General features: G+C 31.8%; 2 protein-coding genes across 2 annotated transcripts in view; one reads left to right on the top strand and one right to left on the bottom strand.

Annotated features, from left to right (window-relative positions):
• LOC123692824 (calcyphosin-like protein) overlaps positions 1–9,967 on the bottom strand; it is a 38,499-nt gene extending 28,532 nt beyond the window's left edge. The window contains exon 1 of the mRNA XM_045637618.1: positions 9,889–9,967. Coding sequence (XP_045493574.1) covers positions 9,889–9,955 — 67 coding nt within the window. The 5' untranslated portion in view covers positions 9,956–9,967. The remainder of the gene's footprint in view (positions 1–9,888) is intronic.
• LOC123692826 (protocadherin-like wing polarity protein stan) overlaps positions 1–19,161 on the top strand; it is a 136,570-nt gene that overhangs the window by 15,036 nt on the left and 102,373 nt on the right. The window lies entirely within an intron of this gene.

Here is a 19,161-nt window from a genome sequence, read left to right as displayed (position 1 = left end):
TAATTATTTTTAAACATGTACTACTCAAAAAGTTTAGATAAAATTAAACTTTCATACCTAATTACATTTTATTCATATTTCTTTACTACCTACATACTTTTTAATAACAATGGCCAATTTTGTTGTTACAAATCAAACATTCATAAGATACATCAATTCGATACGTTGCGAACTATTTTTCGTAGCACCGTAAGCGTATGTCGACAAAACGGATTAGTCGCAAATACGTGACCATTAGCCCGTAAAAGTACTTAGATTTACGCACCAAGTTTGTTTACTACAAATCGATTGGGTGATTCACTGAACTGCCGCGACCGTGCCAACTTACACAGACTAGCGATCCCCATCGGTTATTTACCATGTTCCAAAGATTTATATTGACTCTCTTTTATGGGTAAAACGAGGAAAATTTGGAGGGTGGTGAAATTAGTTCGATATGTGGAAAATAAAGAATTTAATAAATCCGGTTTTGAGGTTTTTTCCAAAATTCTATTATGATTAAATGTTTCTGTAATCGGAATCCATAAGGTTTATGGATGCTGTATTTGTTTAGCTAATAATAATCTTTAAATACGTGTTGTCTGAATCCAAATATTCAACGGGTTTGCAGCTTCTACGAGTATTATGATCAAATATTAAATGTACTATTTGCTAAGCCAAAATAACCTAAATAAATAATAAGCAATTGATATGGTAACATATTCGTCAGTCTCCAGAGAGGTTTACGACAGAAACGGGAGTTTAGACGTTATTTTATAGCAAAACTTGTGCCAAAATAATTATTACTGACAATTCCACTCCTCTCTATGAATATTAAATGAGATTTTCCATTCAAGCACGCCCTTGATTCGTTTTTAAAACAGTTCTTATGTTGAAGATGGCGCCGTCTAAATTGTAAATGTCGGATTGTATGAATATTGTAATTTCCCGCCTACTATTTTAATTTACTCCTCTTATTTCTGGAACAAAATAACTTCTGTGTTCTTTGCAGCTTTAATGGATATAGTATTTTAATCACATAATTGGTAATTAGGCAAACGCGTATCTCAATAAATGTTTCTAGGAAGCTACGTAAAAGCTCACAAATAGGGAACCTACAGTGTGCTATGACATGGTATGATAAACGACATTCCTCACAGAGGCCATCTGTTCGCGACAGTAAATAAAGTTGAGTCGTACATTGAACATTCTTCTGAAGATCTAAGCGTCATTATTCTACGTCTACAACCATTGTACAGAGAGACAAATATATTCTCAAGAAAAACCTGCCAGATGCAAAAGGTTTACAAAAGCGCACACGACGTTCCAGTGACAAGGTTTTTGTAGATCTCTGATTGATCACTTGAGTTCGTCGACCCGTTCGAGAATTCTCGCTACGAATGCGTAACGGTTGCAAAAAGACGATGCAATTTATCTTTTGTTGATAGCGGACGTGATAAAAAGTTAACGATTAATAGTGGGCAATTTGAAGACGATGAATGGGAGATTTAGGAAATGTGTTGTGGCTCTATTTAGATTGTTAAACCTAGCTATTCGAATTAGAATGTATTCATTACGTCACTAAAACCGATGATGACGCCAGTAAGCTTTTTTTTAATAGTAAAAAGTAGCGGAATGTTAAACGAAAAACAAGTACTTACCTACATAAGTTCAAAGCAAACATCATACCATAGACAGTCCGCATTGCTTGTTTAGCATGTGTTAATGCACAAACAAGTTAACATAGTTAACTTATAATATGAACTGAACATCACTAACTCGTACGCAACACAATAAAAGAGTAGAAAATCGTTGCTTTGAAAAGGAAATACACCGAGCTGTTCTAACATTATTAATGACAATCACGCACGATTCACTAAAAGAATACAATCTCGATAAATCGCTGGGAAATGGCGTCCATTAATCAGGAATATTATCATCCGTACGTGACCATGAGCAGTTTGCGCGGCAAAAGCGAAATATGTGACCAATTAACGCCCGGGTCACGGCCCGTTCGATGTGATTACATAATTCATATTATGAAAAATTGTTAAAATTCTACCCTGAAATTTCATACCTGCTCCTGGATTAATATTAAAAATTCCAGACAGTGATTGCTTCGGCGCCCGTTGAGTACCATTTTGTATTTCGCATAAATACTCGAAGTATCGTTCCATTTTTTATTAAATTCAATTTTGTACGACTACGTCCTTTGTGTTTCAAAATAAAACGAGCTGTCGAGGTCAACTATAAAACTTATACATGTAAAAAGAAACAAAAAAAAAACAAAAAGAAGGAAGATACATCTAGAATTTATTAAATTTATCAAGCATTTTGTAATCATATCAATTTATATAGCTACCTAGTAAAAAAAGTACTTAATATGACCTTTTGATTATAACTACTAAGGGAATACTAACTACTAAACGCTTTAGACATAAACTTTACACGCGCATACGATACTAAATACATATAGCAGAACAGCCGAACTAGAGTTTCATAAAAGTATTAAACATTGATAGCAGTAGCGTTATGAAATAATAAATTTAGGGTTGTAAGCGCGGGGGCACGCTCCCGCGCAGTTTGCTATCTGTAAATGGATTTTAAATTAAAGCCCACGAAGGGATTGTCTGGGATCACGTGTATTGTATTGTTTACTGTCTCAGTTTTAATGAAAAGTATACACGATCGCTTGTTGATGGAGTGAGGTTTGATCAAAGCAAGGATAACATAAGAGTTACATTTAGTCATTAGGGACCATGTTTCTGCAATAGCTAGGTTTGCTGTTTGATAAAAAAAATATTTCTATTGCTTGTAATAGTTTGTAAAGTTTTTAATTAACTATTCCTACGGAGTAAGTCCGGAAAAGGTGAAATTTCTTGCACCCTTTGTTGACATGGGCCTCATAAAGGTAAATTTTTAAAGTCCTCAAAAATTATACCGAAAAGAACCACAGAGGGGACCTTAACATTAAAATACCGTACTTTAGTGAGTATATAATCCTACAAATAAGTAGAGAATGTTAGACTATGTAGACAGGTTAACGGCGAAAACAACATACGCGTTAATTGCAACTACTATGGTATGTCCAAAACAGCCTCTAATCCTGCAATCTAATATGGACTTCAAGCGGATCAATTAGGGTTGTGTTTTGTCTGAACTCATTGTGTGGTTTTCCCGCGCAGGATTGCAGGCGCTCATTCGAAACAGCTAATATGCCTGTGACGTAAACCGCGGAAATCCCGTCGTATACCTAAGCGCTTGTAGCCAACGCGGCCGCCAGTTGCACACTTTAAAGTTCTATGCGTGAATTTTCATACAACATTTCATACTTTGCTGAATGCTAGACGAGACAACTGTCTGTAAATAATAGTATCATGGGTAGGAACATTTGGATTCTCGAATATTTTAACTTTGAGGAGAGAAATCTATACCTATGGAATAAAGATATTCGATGCCCAGTGCCCTTTAATGTAGACCAATGGTTCTATACAGTTCATCTATACTTTAATCCTACTGATTTAAATTTTATTGCTAAATGAAACCAAATAAGCAATAAACTCTAAAGGTAATCTGATTTCACGCCAGCCTATTAATCCCTTTTAATGTGAAATAAATATATAAATATCTTGGCGCTGCTACAAATCTAATTATCCACGAAATGATATGGAAGCATTAACATTTGGCCCGGGCGTATTTCAGCAGTGGACCGTTAAATCTCTCACACGTTGTGCAGGTCACAGAGACGAACTAACACCGTAAGGTCCCATGGTTATTTATTATAGGGGTATGGGATCAGAAGTATATTTAAAATTTACCAAAAAAAATAAAAATTTTGGCCCACAAAAATTTGTTCTTTTAAAATATTGTTTAAATTTCATTTGACACACACTTTGTTAATAATTCGGGAATATTTTCATACATTTTCGATCAAGTATTGGTTATTGAACGTTGCCAACCCCAGAAATAGATTGGAAAATAAGTTTGTAATTAGTTCTTGTAGAAAACTAAACTGAAACTTACACTAAATGTTTATTTATTCAACTAGACTTCTACAATAAAATCACTTTTCAAATCTCTAAGCGTTGGAGTGTTTCTATTTTTCTTATTTTAAAAGGCAAATTTGTCTAGCTTACGCATAGGCAATTTCGTGTGAGCCTTTGTTTATCCCACGTCGGGTCTGTATATTCAATTTATGTAATACCTATCATTCTTTACCTTTACATTGGTGAATACTTTGACACACACAAAATATAATTTTATGCTAAGATACTGAAACACAGTTGACGCAAAAGCTGATATATGAAGTTATTATGTACTGGGTATTTAGAGAAACATATTTAGTATCAATAGGTAATCGGCTTAGTAATCGGTATTCGGTATCTATTTAAGAATTTAAGAGGGTGAGAGAAATGTACGTTATTACCATGACAACGCAAGCTTAAACGCAAGTAACCCAATAAAAAAGTTGAATTACCTATGTATTTTTAATCACCACAGCAATTTTGATCACTACACATATAAATGAAGTGATAATTTAGCTCCGAAAATAATATAAGTTCTTATATAATATATGCTCTACTGAATAATACTTCAACATTAAAAAATCTTCAGGGCCCGATGTAAAAATGGCCGTTGCCGTACCCTGTCCATTGCTAATCCTCAGAAAATCTATTTTGATCGCTTCAAACAAAGAGGACAATGGGCTCGCAAGATAAACGGATTAAAATTTACAATTTATAGTCCCCGGATTACGTTTAGATTCACATGTGACTAATGCTCACGTGCGATTAAAGTTAAAACCTTAACCTTTTGAACTCTATATAATATTTCGTAATTTATGGGAGCAATAAACTTAATCGTGGTCCTTTGAAATCACGTTTCACGTAAATACGTAAAAATTATACGTATTTTTTATGGGTGTTCATTTAGATTGTAAGGTGCGTGTTTCTTGTATCGTAATTTAATGAATTGCATTTTTATATGAACACACTAAAATCTAGTAAGTATATAATATTTTCGATATAAATCTTTGAAATTGTACTAGCGTAATATAATTGTTTAACATACAATATACACACAAATCAATATGAATAACTAGCATCATTTTTATCGCTATAGAAACACTATTAAACTTACATTAATGGTCATGGTATTGGAATCAATTGATCATCAAGGATATCCCGACGCTGTCTGTTGCAGCCGGTGCTTCAAAAAATCGATGTCTATTTAATGTGGAAATAAACTAAAACAAAAGTATAATTTACTCTTTATTTCCATACAATTCAGACGTATCAAAAATCATCATAAAATAGGCCATTTATTTAGTAAAAAATCGTAATAGATTAAAAATCACTATGAACATAACATATCTATAGTTTATGGTATCATAGAGATGAGAGCTTAAATTTGCGTGCGTCATTTTGTCTATTCCTAATCCCTTTATAACTTTTGGTAACCAATTTCCTCGTGGGAATTGAAATGGAATAAATTTATAGCATTCACATCGACCCTTATCCATTCCACCGAGTAAAACCGCTATAATTTCCATCCAGACCTAAGCTCGACCATTTTAAATTAAATCCAAAACCTAAATTAGGACGCTGCTAAACTTGTTACAACATATGTTGGAAATGGGTCATTTAGACCAGATCTCTTATGAGCTTTGCGATAAAATCTCAGCTGGTTTAGATGTAATGTTATTTCATTATGGCAATAACAATTTTTCAACAGCAGGTCAAATAATGTTTTATTACATGTTACATTGTTCTTACAAGCATTCACGACCAAGAGTGTGTGGGTCTTAGAATTAATTTTAATGTATTCTGTATATAAATCTTAATTAACAAACTACATTAATTGTACGCTATACGGCTTTGTTCACCTTATCGTATGACAACTTATTTCTGTTCCGAATTTTATTCTCTAGCTCATTCTCTTTCAAGTTCTCTAGACGAGAAGTATTAATATTTTTTGCAATATCTATTACTTTCTAATATTCTTCAATATCAATTACCCGTTAGTTCATCAAATTATAATCATATTTAGTATATTACTAGAAAAGTAGAAACGGCCGTAGATCTACATTCATAACACCGACTTACTATACTCAAACTTCGATTTATATCTAATTGCTTCAAATTATTCATTACTAAATTTTTGTACAGGAATCTTGTTAATTTGTAGAGCGTCCGGAAAAGCTTTGAGGCTGAATCCAACGGGCTGTCTGTCCTAATTAGTGTTAACAAGTGCTCTCAACTTACCTTTCTGAATCCTAAATGAGTTTCATACCGTACAAAGTTCTAATTTCCTTGGACTTCAAATTAGAAGGTAAAGGTCTTGTGAAATTGTGAATACTAAACTCAGAGATTTGTGAATGATTGATTTGTAGAAACTCTCTCTTTAGGTTGTAGGTATGCAGCGTAAAAAAGCTACAACTTTTTTGTCTTTATGCCGTTTGGAATTTATTAAGCTTTTGCTAGTCTGAAAAGAAGTTAGGATCAAAAAATAATAACATGTATTTTATCCTTATTCACATTACCTTTAGGAAATATAAATAAAGTATTCGTTTTACTAAACGATATCACACATAAGAAATGTTATAAATTATCTTTGTTAAACGAAACCAATGATGAAGAGCAGTGTTAAAATTTTTTGTGATCTTTAAAAACAAAATGTACCTGGTAAAGGTACCAATTATTTTGGGATATACGTGATTAGGTTGAATCGGGTTTAAACATGGGTTGAAAATAAATTCCGAAAAAACGTTTACCTGTTTTGAATTTATATTTTTTTGGGTTCTCGTTTTTTTTCTACTTGATGTAATTAATATTTGGATTAATGGGTGTGTTCTAACCTTTAACTGACAGACAGATAATTTCCGAGCAATAACTAGCGTTTAGACTAGGTATTTATGTATTCTGTGCAATAACCAAACATTTTCCTGTTTGAGTTAAAGTTTGAACAGTATATGTATGTTTCAGAAATCCATTTAAATAAATGAAACCTTAGATAATTTATTAGGATAATATACTTTTAATAATCATTTTTAAAGATTAATTCACGTTTAAATAAACAATAAAATCCTCCAAACATTTCGTTAATTAACAATTGATCGAAATAATTAAAATAAAAACAAAATCGAAAGTTCCTACAATCATTACCGCCGTCTGTTTATTAAAACATTCCGATTCATATTCCAACGTATTATTACAGACTTGAATGCTTTTATTTTGAATCGATAATTACAAACTATGTTAGGACTTGCTAGCTATTGTGTTCAAAACTAGACCTAGTATGTGGAGGATAGAGTTGAAAATTGCATTGTTACATTTGAACCAATTATATGACCATCAGGAGCTTCGGGTAAACGGGTTTCTGTCGGGTCTCAAGATGGATGGACTGGCTTCTGGCTATCAGTTTTTTTTACTCTATCTGTCTCTTTCTCTTTTATGAAAACGGATGAAAGAGATAATCGATCGGTTTAAGATAGTTTAATATATGAAAAGTGCATTCAAGGAATGTACTGAATGAAATAATTTATCAACTTCTGCAGTGGAGTTGAAGATGATTTTAAGTGTTTAAAAAATATAATTATTTCTTATCCATATTTCGTGTGTGAATAAAAATAATATTTGTATAACAATACCAAAACAACACCATAACTCACCTAATAATAGTTATATCTGAGACAAGAAATCAATCAAAAGGTTTGTTCACAGTTCAAAAGGAATCTTATCAAAACTACACTAATGACGGATATTTTAAACAATTCTAAATCAAATTCAAACAAAAGTTTAACATAACACAAACCGTATTATCCTTAGTAATTAATAGACATCTGTAACAAAGCCATTTGCATTACCGTGTTAATTAAATATGCATTAGATCTCTTATCATAGTACAATGCGTGTATAATCGACATAACGTGTCCGTGTAAGAGAAATAATATACTTTTGTTTGTTACAATACTATAATAATTATTGTATGTAGGAGTAATGCTGAAAAAGTCTACAAAAAAAAAATCAAAGAATTACCACAGATAACATAATTAAGTTGGTACTTCGTACGTACCAACATACAAATATTAATTTAAAAAGAGGGCCCCAACATACCAATATTGATAAATGTTAATATCTAAAGGCATGTCATAAATTCAAATTTTCTTTTAAGCCCCGGTAAATAGCGGGAGGTTAAAGTTTCGTGGGTTCATCTGTTTGAAATGGAAACGGCTAGGTGTATTTATAGCCTTTGCGGTGCCTTACCATCGACCTGTGGTACGCATAATATATTATTGTCTGTAAAATATGTATTGGAGGACTTTAAATAGAATTCTATTTTTAACCGACTTCAAAAAAAAGGAGGAGGTTATCAATTCGGCCGGTATATTTTTTTTTTTTTTTTTTTTTTTTTTATGTATGTACACCGATTACTCCGAGGTTTCTGAACCGATTTACGTGATTCTTTTTTTGTTCGATGCGGGATGGTGTCGAATTGGTCCCATAAAAATTTTATTCGGATAGGCCCAGTAGTTTTTATTTTATGAGCATTTTTGTCTGTAGGTATTTGTAAATTTTGCAAGTGCAAGTTTGAAGTCGGTTGTTTTTAACGCAGTTATCACTTGTGGACTTTGATATTGAAATATAAATTATTTATTGCCATTTGTGAAGGATGAAATTAATCTTATTTTAAATTAAAGCATAGAATTATAATATAATACATAGAATTATATATTATAACAAATAGATTCCTTTCGTCAGAAAAATATTTAATAAAGAGATATATATAGCACTAAACCAGAGCAAAACAGCATGCACTCAAATTATACGTAGATAGTTAATTCAGTTAACAGCGATAGTCATGCCTTGCAGTTCGTCTATCTAACTATCAACTGAAGAGTCCATTAACTAGATTATATGATTACCCAAAACAACTGCTGTATAGTGTCATTCTTTAACTTTTGCCATTGACAAACGTGAACGCAACCGTACGGAATATTGCGTTCAAAAAATCCATCATTGCCTTCCTTTTATTTCATCGCAAAAACCGAATAAACGGATAACAGCCAGAGAGTTTGTAAACCCGTTCGTGTACGGTTAAATATGCATACAGACCACTGAGAAACAATCGGGAATGAATGCCGGCTTCAAGGATATCTTGTAAACGTTTAAGGGATACCGTGGTTACGAATCAATTTAGATACTTTATTTATTACTTTAATATTTATAAACACAATAAGTTCCTTATTTTATCCATTTTGTGGGATTTATCGTTGTGTATCGTGAACAATGTTTATATCAATATTTATAATTGTTTGCACTATAGGATAAATATTTGTAAGCCAGTTTGTTGGAAAATTGTGTGGACTTTATTGTAATATATTGTAAAACTAGGCACCACAATACCTGCAAATACATTTTTCATATTCATTTTCACTAAAAGTAAGTAGGTATGTTTGTAAACGTGACATTGAATACAATCGCTTGCAAATTGTACAGTTTTTATATTATTTTGTTATAATTTTAATATCAGGGTCGGTGATGCCATGCATAGACTATAAAGACTGTTATAGACTAATGAAATAACTTATTTTGCCTAAGGAGGATAATAAAACAACATAGTGCTGAAATTCATAGCGGGAAATTCTTACAAGCTTTATTTAGAGATACTTTTCACAACGATGAGTTTTTCTCGTACACCTTTTCAATTCAGGGAAAAAAATCCTGAAACTTATACTTCTTATATAATTTAGGCAAATCCAGACTGCTTTCATAGTTGAACCAAATTTACATACAAAATATAATTTATGGACGAATGAACAGTTAATTAATAATGATTTTTATCTCTAATTAATCATGGTTAATCTGTCAAAAGCGTATTTACACCCAATAAGGTAAGGCAATAACTCACGATCGTTTGGCGCGCCATTACTCCACGCGAGGACCGCAACCAAAACCACACTAGTTATGAGATACATTGTAACACTGCATCTATTTACTGGAATTGCTTTATATATAATGACCGTGACTGCCCACCGCTATCATTAGGTCCATCCGAATCGACCTTGACAATTGGATAATCGCCGGAACGTTATTGTTTTGTGCTTGGACAGTACTCCTAGCAATACCAATGTATATTGTAGCTAGAAATTTAATTAGATCCGCGGGGAATAGGACAATGTTGCAAGCGTTTAACTTATAAAGATTCCAATATGTTAGTAATTTAGTATACACATAATAGTACTATCGAAACCTATATAGATCCTTACAAAGGTAAACCACTTTTTTATACGTTTTTAGTAGGAACCTCGAGATAAAATTTGAACTACTATTTTAAAATGAATTTTCGTATTCAAGGTTTTGGAATGAAGTCACGAATAATAGACACTTTAGGTCTTCATTTATGAAAGTAACTTTGTATATTACTTATAAGAAAAAAAAATTATCTTATTATTTTATGGAAATTGTTTCCAAACCACACCCTGCGTTCAACCTACCAATACGATGGCAAAAAATGTAGATAATACTCATTTAAAAAACTCCATTTTAACAAAATTATCCAAGCTGTTAGCTGACCATGTTCATTAGGGAATGTTAAAACGTCTGCCTCTAAATCGATACAAACGCGTTGCTAGGCATCTTTGTTGGGGATGCTCCCCTAGTGTAAGCTACCCCAAATGCGTATTCACAATAGCTTGGTGCTTTTTGTTCGTTACGCTTATTACGACTCATCGCTGATTCATTATTTTTACTTAATCCTCGATCGATTGTGCTTTTAATTGTTCTTGTGGTAGCCTAAAACAAATGGAATACTTTACTATTATTCGGCACAATCAGCCCCACGATCTTTGACCATTAATATGAGAGCGTAATGGAAAAGGCAATAAAATAAAATGGGAAGGATTGTGTTTGTGTTGATATTTTATCATACAAATTGTAATATATTTCAGAATGTGTAATATAGTTTTTACTGTAATTAGTGCACTGTCCATTTGTTGATATATTAATAACTAGGTTTCCGCCTGCGGCTTCGCCTGCGCAGTCAAAGAAAAACCCGCATAGTTCTCGTTCCCGTGGGATTTCCGGGATTGCGTCATTTTCCCGAGTAGCCTCGGTCCCTCCTTTCTCGGGTATCAAAATATCTCCATACCAAATTTCATGAAAATTGCTTCAGTAGTTTAGGCGTAATTGAGTAACAGACAGACAGACAGAGTTACTTTCGCATTTATAATATTAGTATGGATAACGATCAACGACAGACTGTAAAGAAAATTCGATCAATCAAAGAATTTAGAAACGCTTCCCTTCAATTCATTATACTATAGTGCACATTAAAATGTTACTGGGAAATAAAAAGTCTAAAGTTTTTATAAGCCTTCCTTTATAAACATGATACTACATTTTATAGGTACATATATGGTAGTATTTGAACATTGACCTTCAGGGAAAGGTTCCTCCCAAGTGTATAGTAATTAACGAATTAGTGTCTTAGTTTTGTCGTCACTTACCATTAAATTTCTGCAATATTCCAACTTCAGTACTATATGTATATAATCGATATTTACATGAATGCTTTTTAGTACTGCATCAAATTATCAACTTTTCGTAGGGGAGCCACCGACGCGCAGTCATTACATAAATTTTTATTTCGATCACGTATGCTGGGGCAATCAGCAAATAAAAGAAATGTTTTTCAAGTAATATATTAACTAGTCTTGTCGTGATTTCGACAATATGAAATATTTTTAGAGATATGTATCTGTTTAGAATTCATAATATCTTTAAAGTTGTAACACACTCGACTCACACTTCTTATCTAACATCTACATTGAAGAAGTTTAATTTAATCATATAAACCTGTTTTTAATCGTTCCATTGATCCCATAAAAAATATCATTCAAAGTGACATAAGTAGCTTATTTCTCAATTGTAATATAGTAGCGAGTATACAAAACCAGATATACTTACAGTATACTAATACATACCTACAGTATTATAAATTATCTGTGCTAATACCGTTAGCACAGCGCGCGTGATAACTAAGTAAAACATCAATTCAAATTGATATAGTTCATTTTTCATTTGAAGCTACATAGGTAACACAGTACATATAGTAGTGAGAATTCAAAACCATATACTCAGCTGCATCGTCATAAATGGTAGTAAGTAAGCAAAGGGTAAGTGAAACGAACATCCTACATTCGATTTTGGCGCGTGACTTACAATATTAGTTCTACGTTGCTGGTACGATGTACTTATTATTTCATTCATTATTCTTTCTACTACTGTATGACGTAGTAGCCTTAAATACTATATACGATTGCAAACGAGAGACCAACGACCTATGTTTCCTCGATCGGAATGCAACCGGAGTGCTTTGAAAGTTTTATCGCTTACTCTGTTCAGTTCGGAAACAAGAGTTTAGTCCGTTGTATTTAGTTGTAACTTCCAAAGCGGTTTTACGTTATTGTGACCTGTGCTACCGTTTTTTATTTACCTCCTTTGTTTGAACAAAGACGTATGAACTAAAAAGCATATACCTACAAATAGTAACAACTGTGGTAACAACTATAACATTAATTTAATTATTTTATTGTAATTATCTTATAATTAGAAAGCCAATTAAACATTTAAACGGTTTCTCTACCTAAATTTTATGAAGTATTATGATTATCGTGTAAAAGCTAGAGAGTAGAGCTACTATATTGCTTCTTACTAAATTATGGTTTTTAACCTCCTGAGACCCAGGATTTTTTTTTCTTTCTTTTTTAATAAAAATTAGCTGTATCTGTTCTAATGCAATTATAGATATTAAAAAAAATGGAAAAAAAAATCTTTCGTGGAAAACTTGGATTTTCTTTATGTCATTTATATATTACAGGGGGTCCCAGTTCCAAGTGTAATAAGTTTATGAAAATGAAGAAAAACTACTTGTTTTTTTAGTTATTATATATTTTTAAACTTGAAACCTAATATTTATTATTCTATCTATTGTTCTGTATCTATTTTTTGTAACTTGGTTCAAAGATAGGTATTTTTAAGGGTGAGAAATAACCAGTTCAAATATTTTGCACCGGCGCGGCGGTGTATTTATATTGTCACGTCCACCCATAGGTCTTATTTCTAATCCATCCTCTTGGTCAGCCTCCTCTAATGCTTGGTCCACGTCATGTGCGTCCCCGAAATGGTCTGCCAATAACTGAAGATGACATATATAGTGACGATTCTGTACTGACGTGACTCATACTCATTGGACGAATGGAAGAAGACTCATTTTCTGGTGTTTGGGCGGCTTCATCGGTATCATTTGGGGGATTATCTTCATCTCAAACATTTATTTATTAAATTAGACTTCTTCTAAAAGCACTTTTGAATCGTCATAACAGTATTAACATTTACCACCGATTCGGAAAGCAGTATCTATGGAGAAGAACCGGCAAGAAACTCCATAGGTCCATCATATAGGTCAATATTTGACTCATCCAGGTGTTGGTAGATCTCAGTATCTTATAATCCTTGAAAATTATAATAAAATCTGTAACATAAACTAAATAATGTCATATAGGTAATACATGGGGCCCTTGTAACCAATACCAATTTGGCAAGAATTGAGACCAAATGTCTTACCAGTATGACATAAAAGAAAACATTCATATTTTTCACAAGTTTTAGATTTATCTTACAAAATAACTATTGCGGTTGCAGAAATAATATCTATTATAATTAGATATACAAAGATATACTGCAATATACTAATGGTTCCACTAAAAATGTAAGATTACTGACCACGTGTTTGCCGTCGCACAGCCACCGTCAACTTCGAAATGAGAATACTTCAAATCACTGTCACTTATAAAACCAAAAACCGTTTAGTATAGCGGATGACATACCACTACATCGATTTGAGGTATTATTCCCGCATATACGCAAAAGATGGCGTTGAAATATTTTTTTATTGTTTATGTAATATATATATGACCGCAGGCCCCAGGAGGTTAAAACGTATTTATTACAGGTTAGTCTTTATCATATGATTATGATGATAAGTTCAATTAAATAAACATTTATTAAGAAAACTCCGAAAGAAAAAGTAACATCCATGCCACCACCTAAATAAAAGGGTTATTGTAAATTTGCCACAAAGTTAATTCGTCACCTAAAAAAGTATGTGTAAATTTGCCACACTTTTATTTTTTTGAAGTTAATTCGTCACGATTTAATATCAAGTATTGTAAATTCGTCACATCGATAATTTAAGTACAGATAGCAAAAAAATTAAACAATAAATTAATTTAAAATGTTTATTTCTTAATCAGTTTTAGATTTTCAACCTTACATGTAAAAAAATCACAGTCAAATTGGATGGCGATGGACTTTGTAAAAACATAAGGAAAAGCATAACAAAGTTAAATTTTGCTAAAAACCAAGGAACATCTATTTTGTATATGTTCTAAAAATTCACAGCAGTTATAAAGAGTATTACTTAAGAAATATCTAATATCTACATTATTCTACATAGGTAATGGTAAAAAATCACAGTTCTCTCTATAAATATTTTTAAAATGTAATGAAATGAGAGCGGCTCTATAACTAATTAGACCGCCTCCTTCGTACAGTGGTTGACGCGTGAGCGTAAAACCGAGGGGTCCTGGGTTCGATTCACGGTGGAGACGAAGAAAAAAAAAATGTCTCGGTCTGGCAGGACACAGAAGGCTGATCACCTACTTGTCCCTAAAGAAAATCGATCAGTGAAACAGGTGTGTAATGCATCTGCCCCTTACCCCACTTGGGGACATGGGACTTCACTTCACTATAACTAATATTTATCACAATCGTATAAAAATAAGGATAAAATATTTTTCACCTATTTTGTATACAGGGTGTAAGGGACAGCCTCCCGAAAACTTTAACCATGGAATCATTCTGAGCAATTTTCTCAAAGAAAGCATATTGTGGAAATGAAAAAAAAATTTCAACCTCCCATACAAAATTAGCATCTCACTCGAAAATTTTGTATGGGAAGCCGAATTTTTTTTTTTCATTTCCGCAATATGGTTTCTTTGGGAAAGTTGCACAGAAAGATGACCTGAGTCCATGATCAAAGTTTTCGAAAGACTGTCACTTACACCCTGAATGTTCTAAAAATATACAACAGTTATAAAAAATATTACTTAACATCTATATTATTCTACATAGGTAATCGTAAAAATCACAGTTCTTTTTATAAATATTTTTAAAATGCAATGAACTAAAAGCGGCTCTACAATATTTATAACAATCCTATAAAAATAAGGATAAAATATTATTCTTTTATTTTAACAAGTAAAGATATTGCTTAGGTACTTACTTACTTTACTTAAATCATATCCTATAATATTAGAAAAACACAAAGCAAATAAAAATCAAAACTCAAACAGACTAGCGCGTTTCATGATCATGACAATTAATAAATCACAGTTAAAATCACATTAATTATTTTTATAAGTCAACTTTCGTTTTCCATAAAAATAAAAGTTCTAATATACATAAAAAATCATTTCAAACTTTTAAAAAGCGCAAATCAATTTGACTAAATAATGAATTTACCTTATGTGAATGATGACTGTAATATTAAAATGTAAATCATTATATTGCTGGTTTCATCGCAGGCTGAAAGGTATAATTCACTTGCCTTGCTTGCTGGCGGTACTTTACTACTTGTGGCAAATTTACAATAACCCGAATATACCTGTGACGAACTTACACATACTTTTTAAGGCATGTGACGAATTTACTTTCAATGTATGGAGTTTTAAAAACGTGACGAATTAACTTTGTGGCAAATTTACAATAACCCAAATAAAAGCCACCATCAAATTCTCTTCATAATACAATTATTTGTTGTGCAGACAACATTAGATATCATTTAATGAGTCATGACTAACGTAAAACTATGTGAAGGTATTTCTTATTCGACGTCGGGTTTTTGATCGCGAGAACTTTGCGTAGGTTGTTGAATACTGTCGTGTTCTGGGAAGTAATTAACTAGTAATAGGAGAGTAGTAGGTATGCAATAGTGTATTTCCTTTGTATGGGTTTAACAGTAAATATGAGTCGAACTCGATTTATATGTTTTTATTAAAGTGAAACTTTTATTATATTATTGTCTCAAACTTTTTGGTCTGTGTAGCGCATGTCGCGTGACGCACGATACGTACGATAATTATCGTACAAATACGATAATTTTTAGCTAAATGTCTATAGCGTGAAAAAAAGTTTCACTTTTACCGTGGTTTCATAAAACCACACAACATTTTTCATTTATGAGATATTTTAAATGATAAAAACGTACAAAACCGCCTAGTATCCAAATCTAACATACTTAATATATCTCTCTCAAGAAATACTTACCTTTCACACTGTTTATCCATTACAATTTTACAAATAAATAAAATAACATACCTAATTTTCTTGTTTTTCGTCTAGTTGTTGAATATTTACTACCTACTTACATAATATTATTTCAAGTAGTATAAAAGTTGAATATATATAAGCTATATAAAATATATACAAGTACAAATGTTTTATCCTTATGCAAATAATATCTACATGTCATACGTTGATTTGTTGTTGCATAAAATAACATACTACATTTATAGGAAAGAGAAATCTCTCTGGTGATAGAATTGCCTTATAAATTCAAGTAATTGAATTAGCGATAAACGAGGTAAACATAAATGTATATTTTCTCGATATTATAAAACATATGTACGGAGAAAGTTACAAATTGCATTTGAACAAATCCATAATATATCGTGTTTTATTATCTGGCTACAGATTTTTGAATGAAACAAAATTAAAATAATTAGATATCAGTATCTAATTATTTAAATTTATCTAACTATTTTAATTAAATTAAATGCAGATTATACTGATATAATCTGCATTTAATATGCCGAGAAAATAGTTTAGCAAAAGAGCATTTTCGCAATAAAGATAAACTACAAAGATTTAAAACTACTTTTACAAAAAAGGTTCGCCCATACAGATTTTTTTCAAATTGCATAATACGTAAAACAAGTTTAATTATTATTAGATATTATATACAACGATTAAAAACAAATTTACGCCTTTTTTATCACTTAGCTATGTACAAAAGAATTAGCTAAGATTCTACATATAAAAATATCCAAGTAATTTTCGCAACTTATTTCAGCTAAATCTCTCGAACGTGTAAAAGTCGTTCACGTAAATATTTTATAAGAGTTTATCGTTGCTATAGAAAATCTTCAGTAAACGATCATAAGTTGACGTCTTTATAACTTTGATGGAGACTTTACTTGGGAAAACTTTTAACTTCCGTTCCATTTGCTGCAGAGTTTATGAAGGGCGAAAATATCGATTTGAATTAGGTAAATGCAATCTTTATCACGCATTTGGTGATTTTATAATATCTTTTATTATGAAACTTTATTTCGTTCTTGGAATTATTTTTAAAATAACTATCTAAAAAGTAAAAATATAGAAATATTCAAAGAGTTAATGGGGATTTGGAATTCTAACGTTTTTTGTGCCATAAAAAACTTGGTAGTGTAGAATATAGATGGTTGTTTTCTAATTAGGTATTAAAAAAGGAATATAAAACAATCACTGCTATTTGAAAATCTGATATATTTGTAAGAACTTATTCCGTTTAAAAGTTTCAAAAATCAAATACATTAAATAGTTATTGTATTTTGTAGTATTCCAAAATGCCAAACAAATCAAACCAATATATAGTTTCAATTAACATAGCTGTAAATATTGTTGCCGCACAAACTTCAACTCATAATTCTGTCGTACGCCGGAAAAACTTTACAAGTGAAACGAGCTGTTTTTCAGGCAACTTTCTGTTTTTGTTCGCTCCACGGCTAGCGGCATGTAAGATAACATGAATCATGTGCTACAGAGTGAATTTTCTGCACATTTCAAGGATTTTTTAACTTTATAATGGAGATAAAGCTACAAGGTGTGTACGGAATATAATGCTCTGCATTTTTGATATAAAACCTATTTTGTTCTTGTTTTTAGGTAAGTAAAATGCGATGTTATGCTGAAGCGATTAATAGGTTCGCTTTTTCTTTTGCGGTATTTTTATAAGATGGGTGGAGAGTTATGACTATCATGATTTGTTATTAGCAATAGATTTTTTCGGTAAATTACGCTATTACTTAAGGCTATAAACCATTCATTTTTTGTCTTTATTAAGGTTGTTCTTATCGCAACCATTCAAATTAAGTTAAAACAACTCTCGACAAAACAAAAATATACTTAACAATAAAATGTACAGAATCATTAACTCGAGTTCCCGCCATATAAAAAAGTTGACAGCGTATTTTCATATTTCTATGTGTAAGGGGTTGATATTAAACGAGCATGGCTAATGTATAATTCCGCGGATTATAGTGTTATGTATAAAATGCTGGGATATTTCACCTTTGGATATGTTATGAAAAATTATTATACATATGACTTACCTACGTGGTAAAATAAAAATGCCTACAAAGTGATTGCTTTGTATGTTAGTCTAGACGTAGAAATTTACTGATGCTATCAATAATGGTCGATTCGATTTAATCTATTCCAATTACAGTTTTATAATTACTAATTAGTAACAGAAATGATTGTGCTCTACAAAATGTCAAAGTTCTTACACCTTTTATCTATGAAATAATCACCTAAAACGAACGAGGGCTAAACAAACATAGACCTATCCTACTAATATTATAAATGTGAAAGTTTGTGAGGATGTGTGTGTGTTTGTTACTCTTTTACGCAAATACTACTGAACCGATTTCAATGTAGCACACATATTATAGTGGGTAACACATAGGTTTTATCTCGGAAATCCCAAAGAACGGGAACTTTGCGGATTTTTCTTTGATAACGCGGACGAAGCCGCGGGTGGAAAGCTAGTATATTATAATAATATACTTACCATAAGTTTTCTTTATAAAACAAAAGTATTATACGTTTACGACTAGTTTACAATTAGGCAGGCCAATAAGAAATTCAGGAAATGTACGTACTTTAGAAAACAAGCGAAAAATTAAGGTTGACTACATCTTCACTAACCCTTGTTAGAGTAACTGGGGAGAATTCTGGACGGAGGGTTAATTTCAGAGAGACTAATTTCTTTGAATCCTTACAAACTACGCATTAGGGA

This window comes from Colias croceus, chromosome 6 (genome assembly GCF_905220415.1).
Source record: "Colias croceus chromosome 6, ilColCroc2.1".
NCBI classification, from domain to species: Eukaryota; Metazoa; Arthropoda; class Insecta; order Lepidoptera; family Pieridae; genus Colias; species Colias croceus.
Note: the sequence above shows the minus strand (reverse complement) of the source record. Positions and strands in the feature narration are given on the sequence as shown.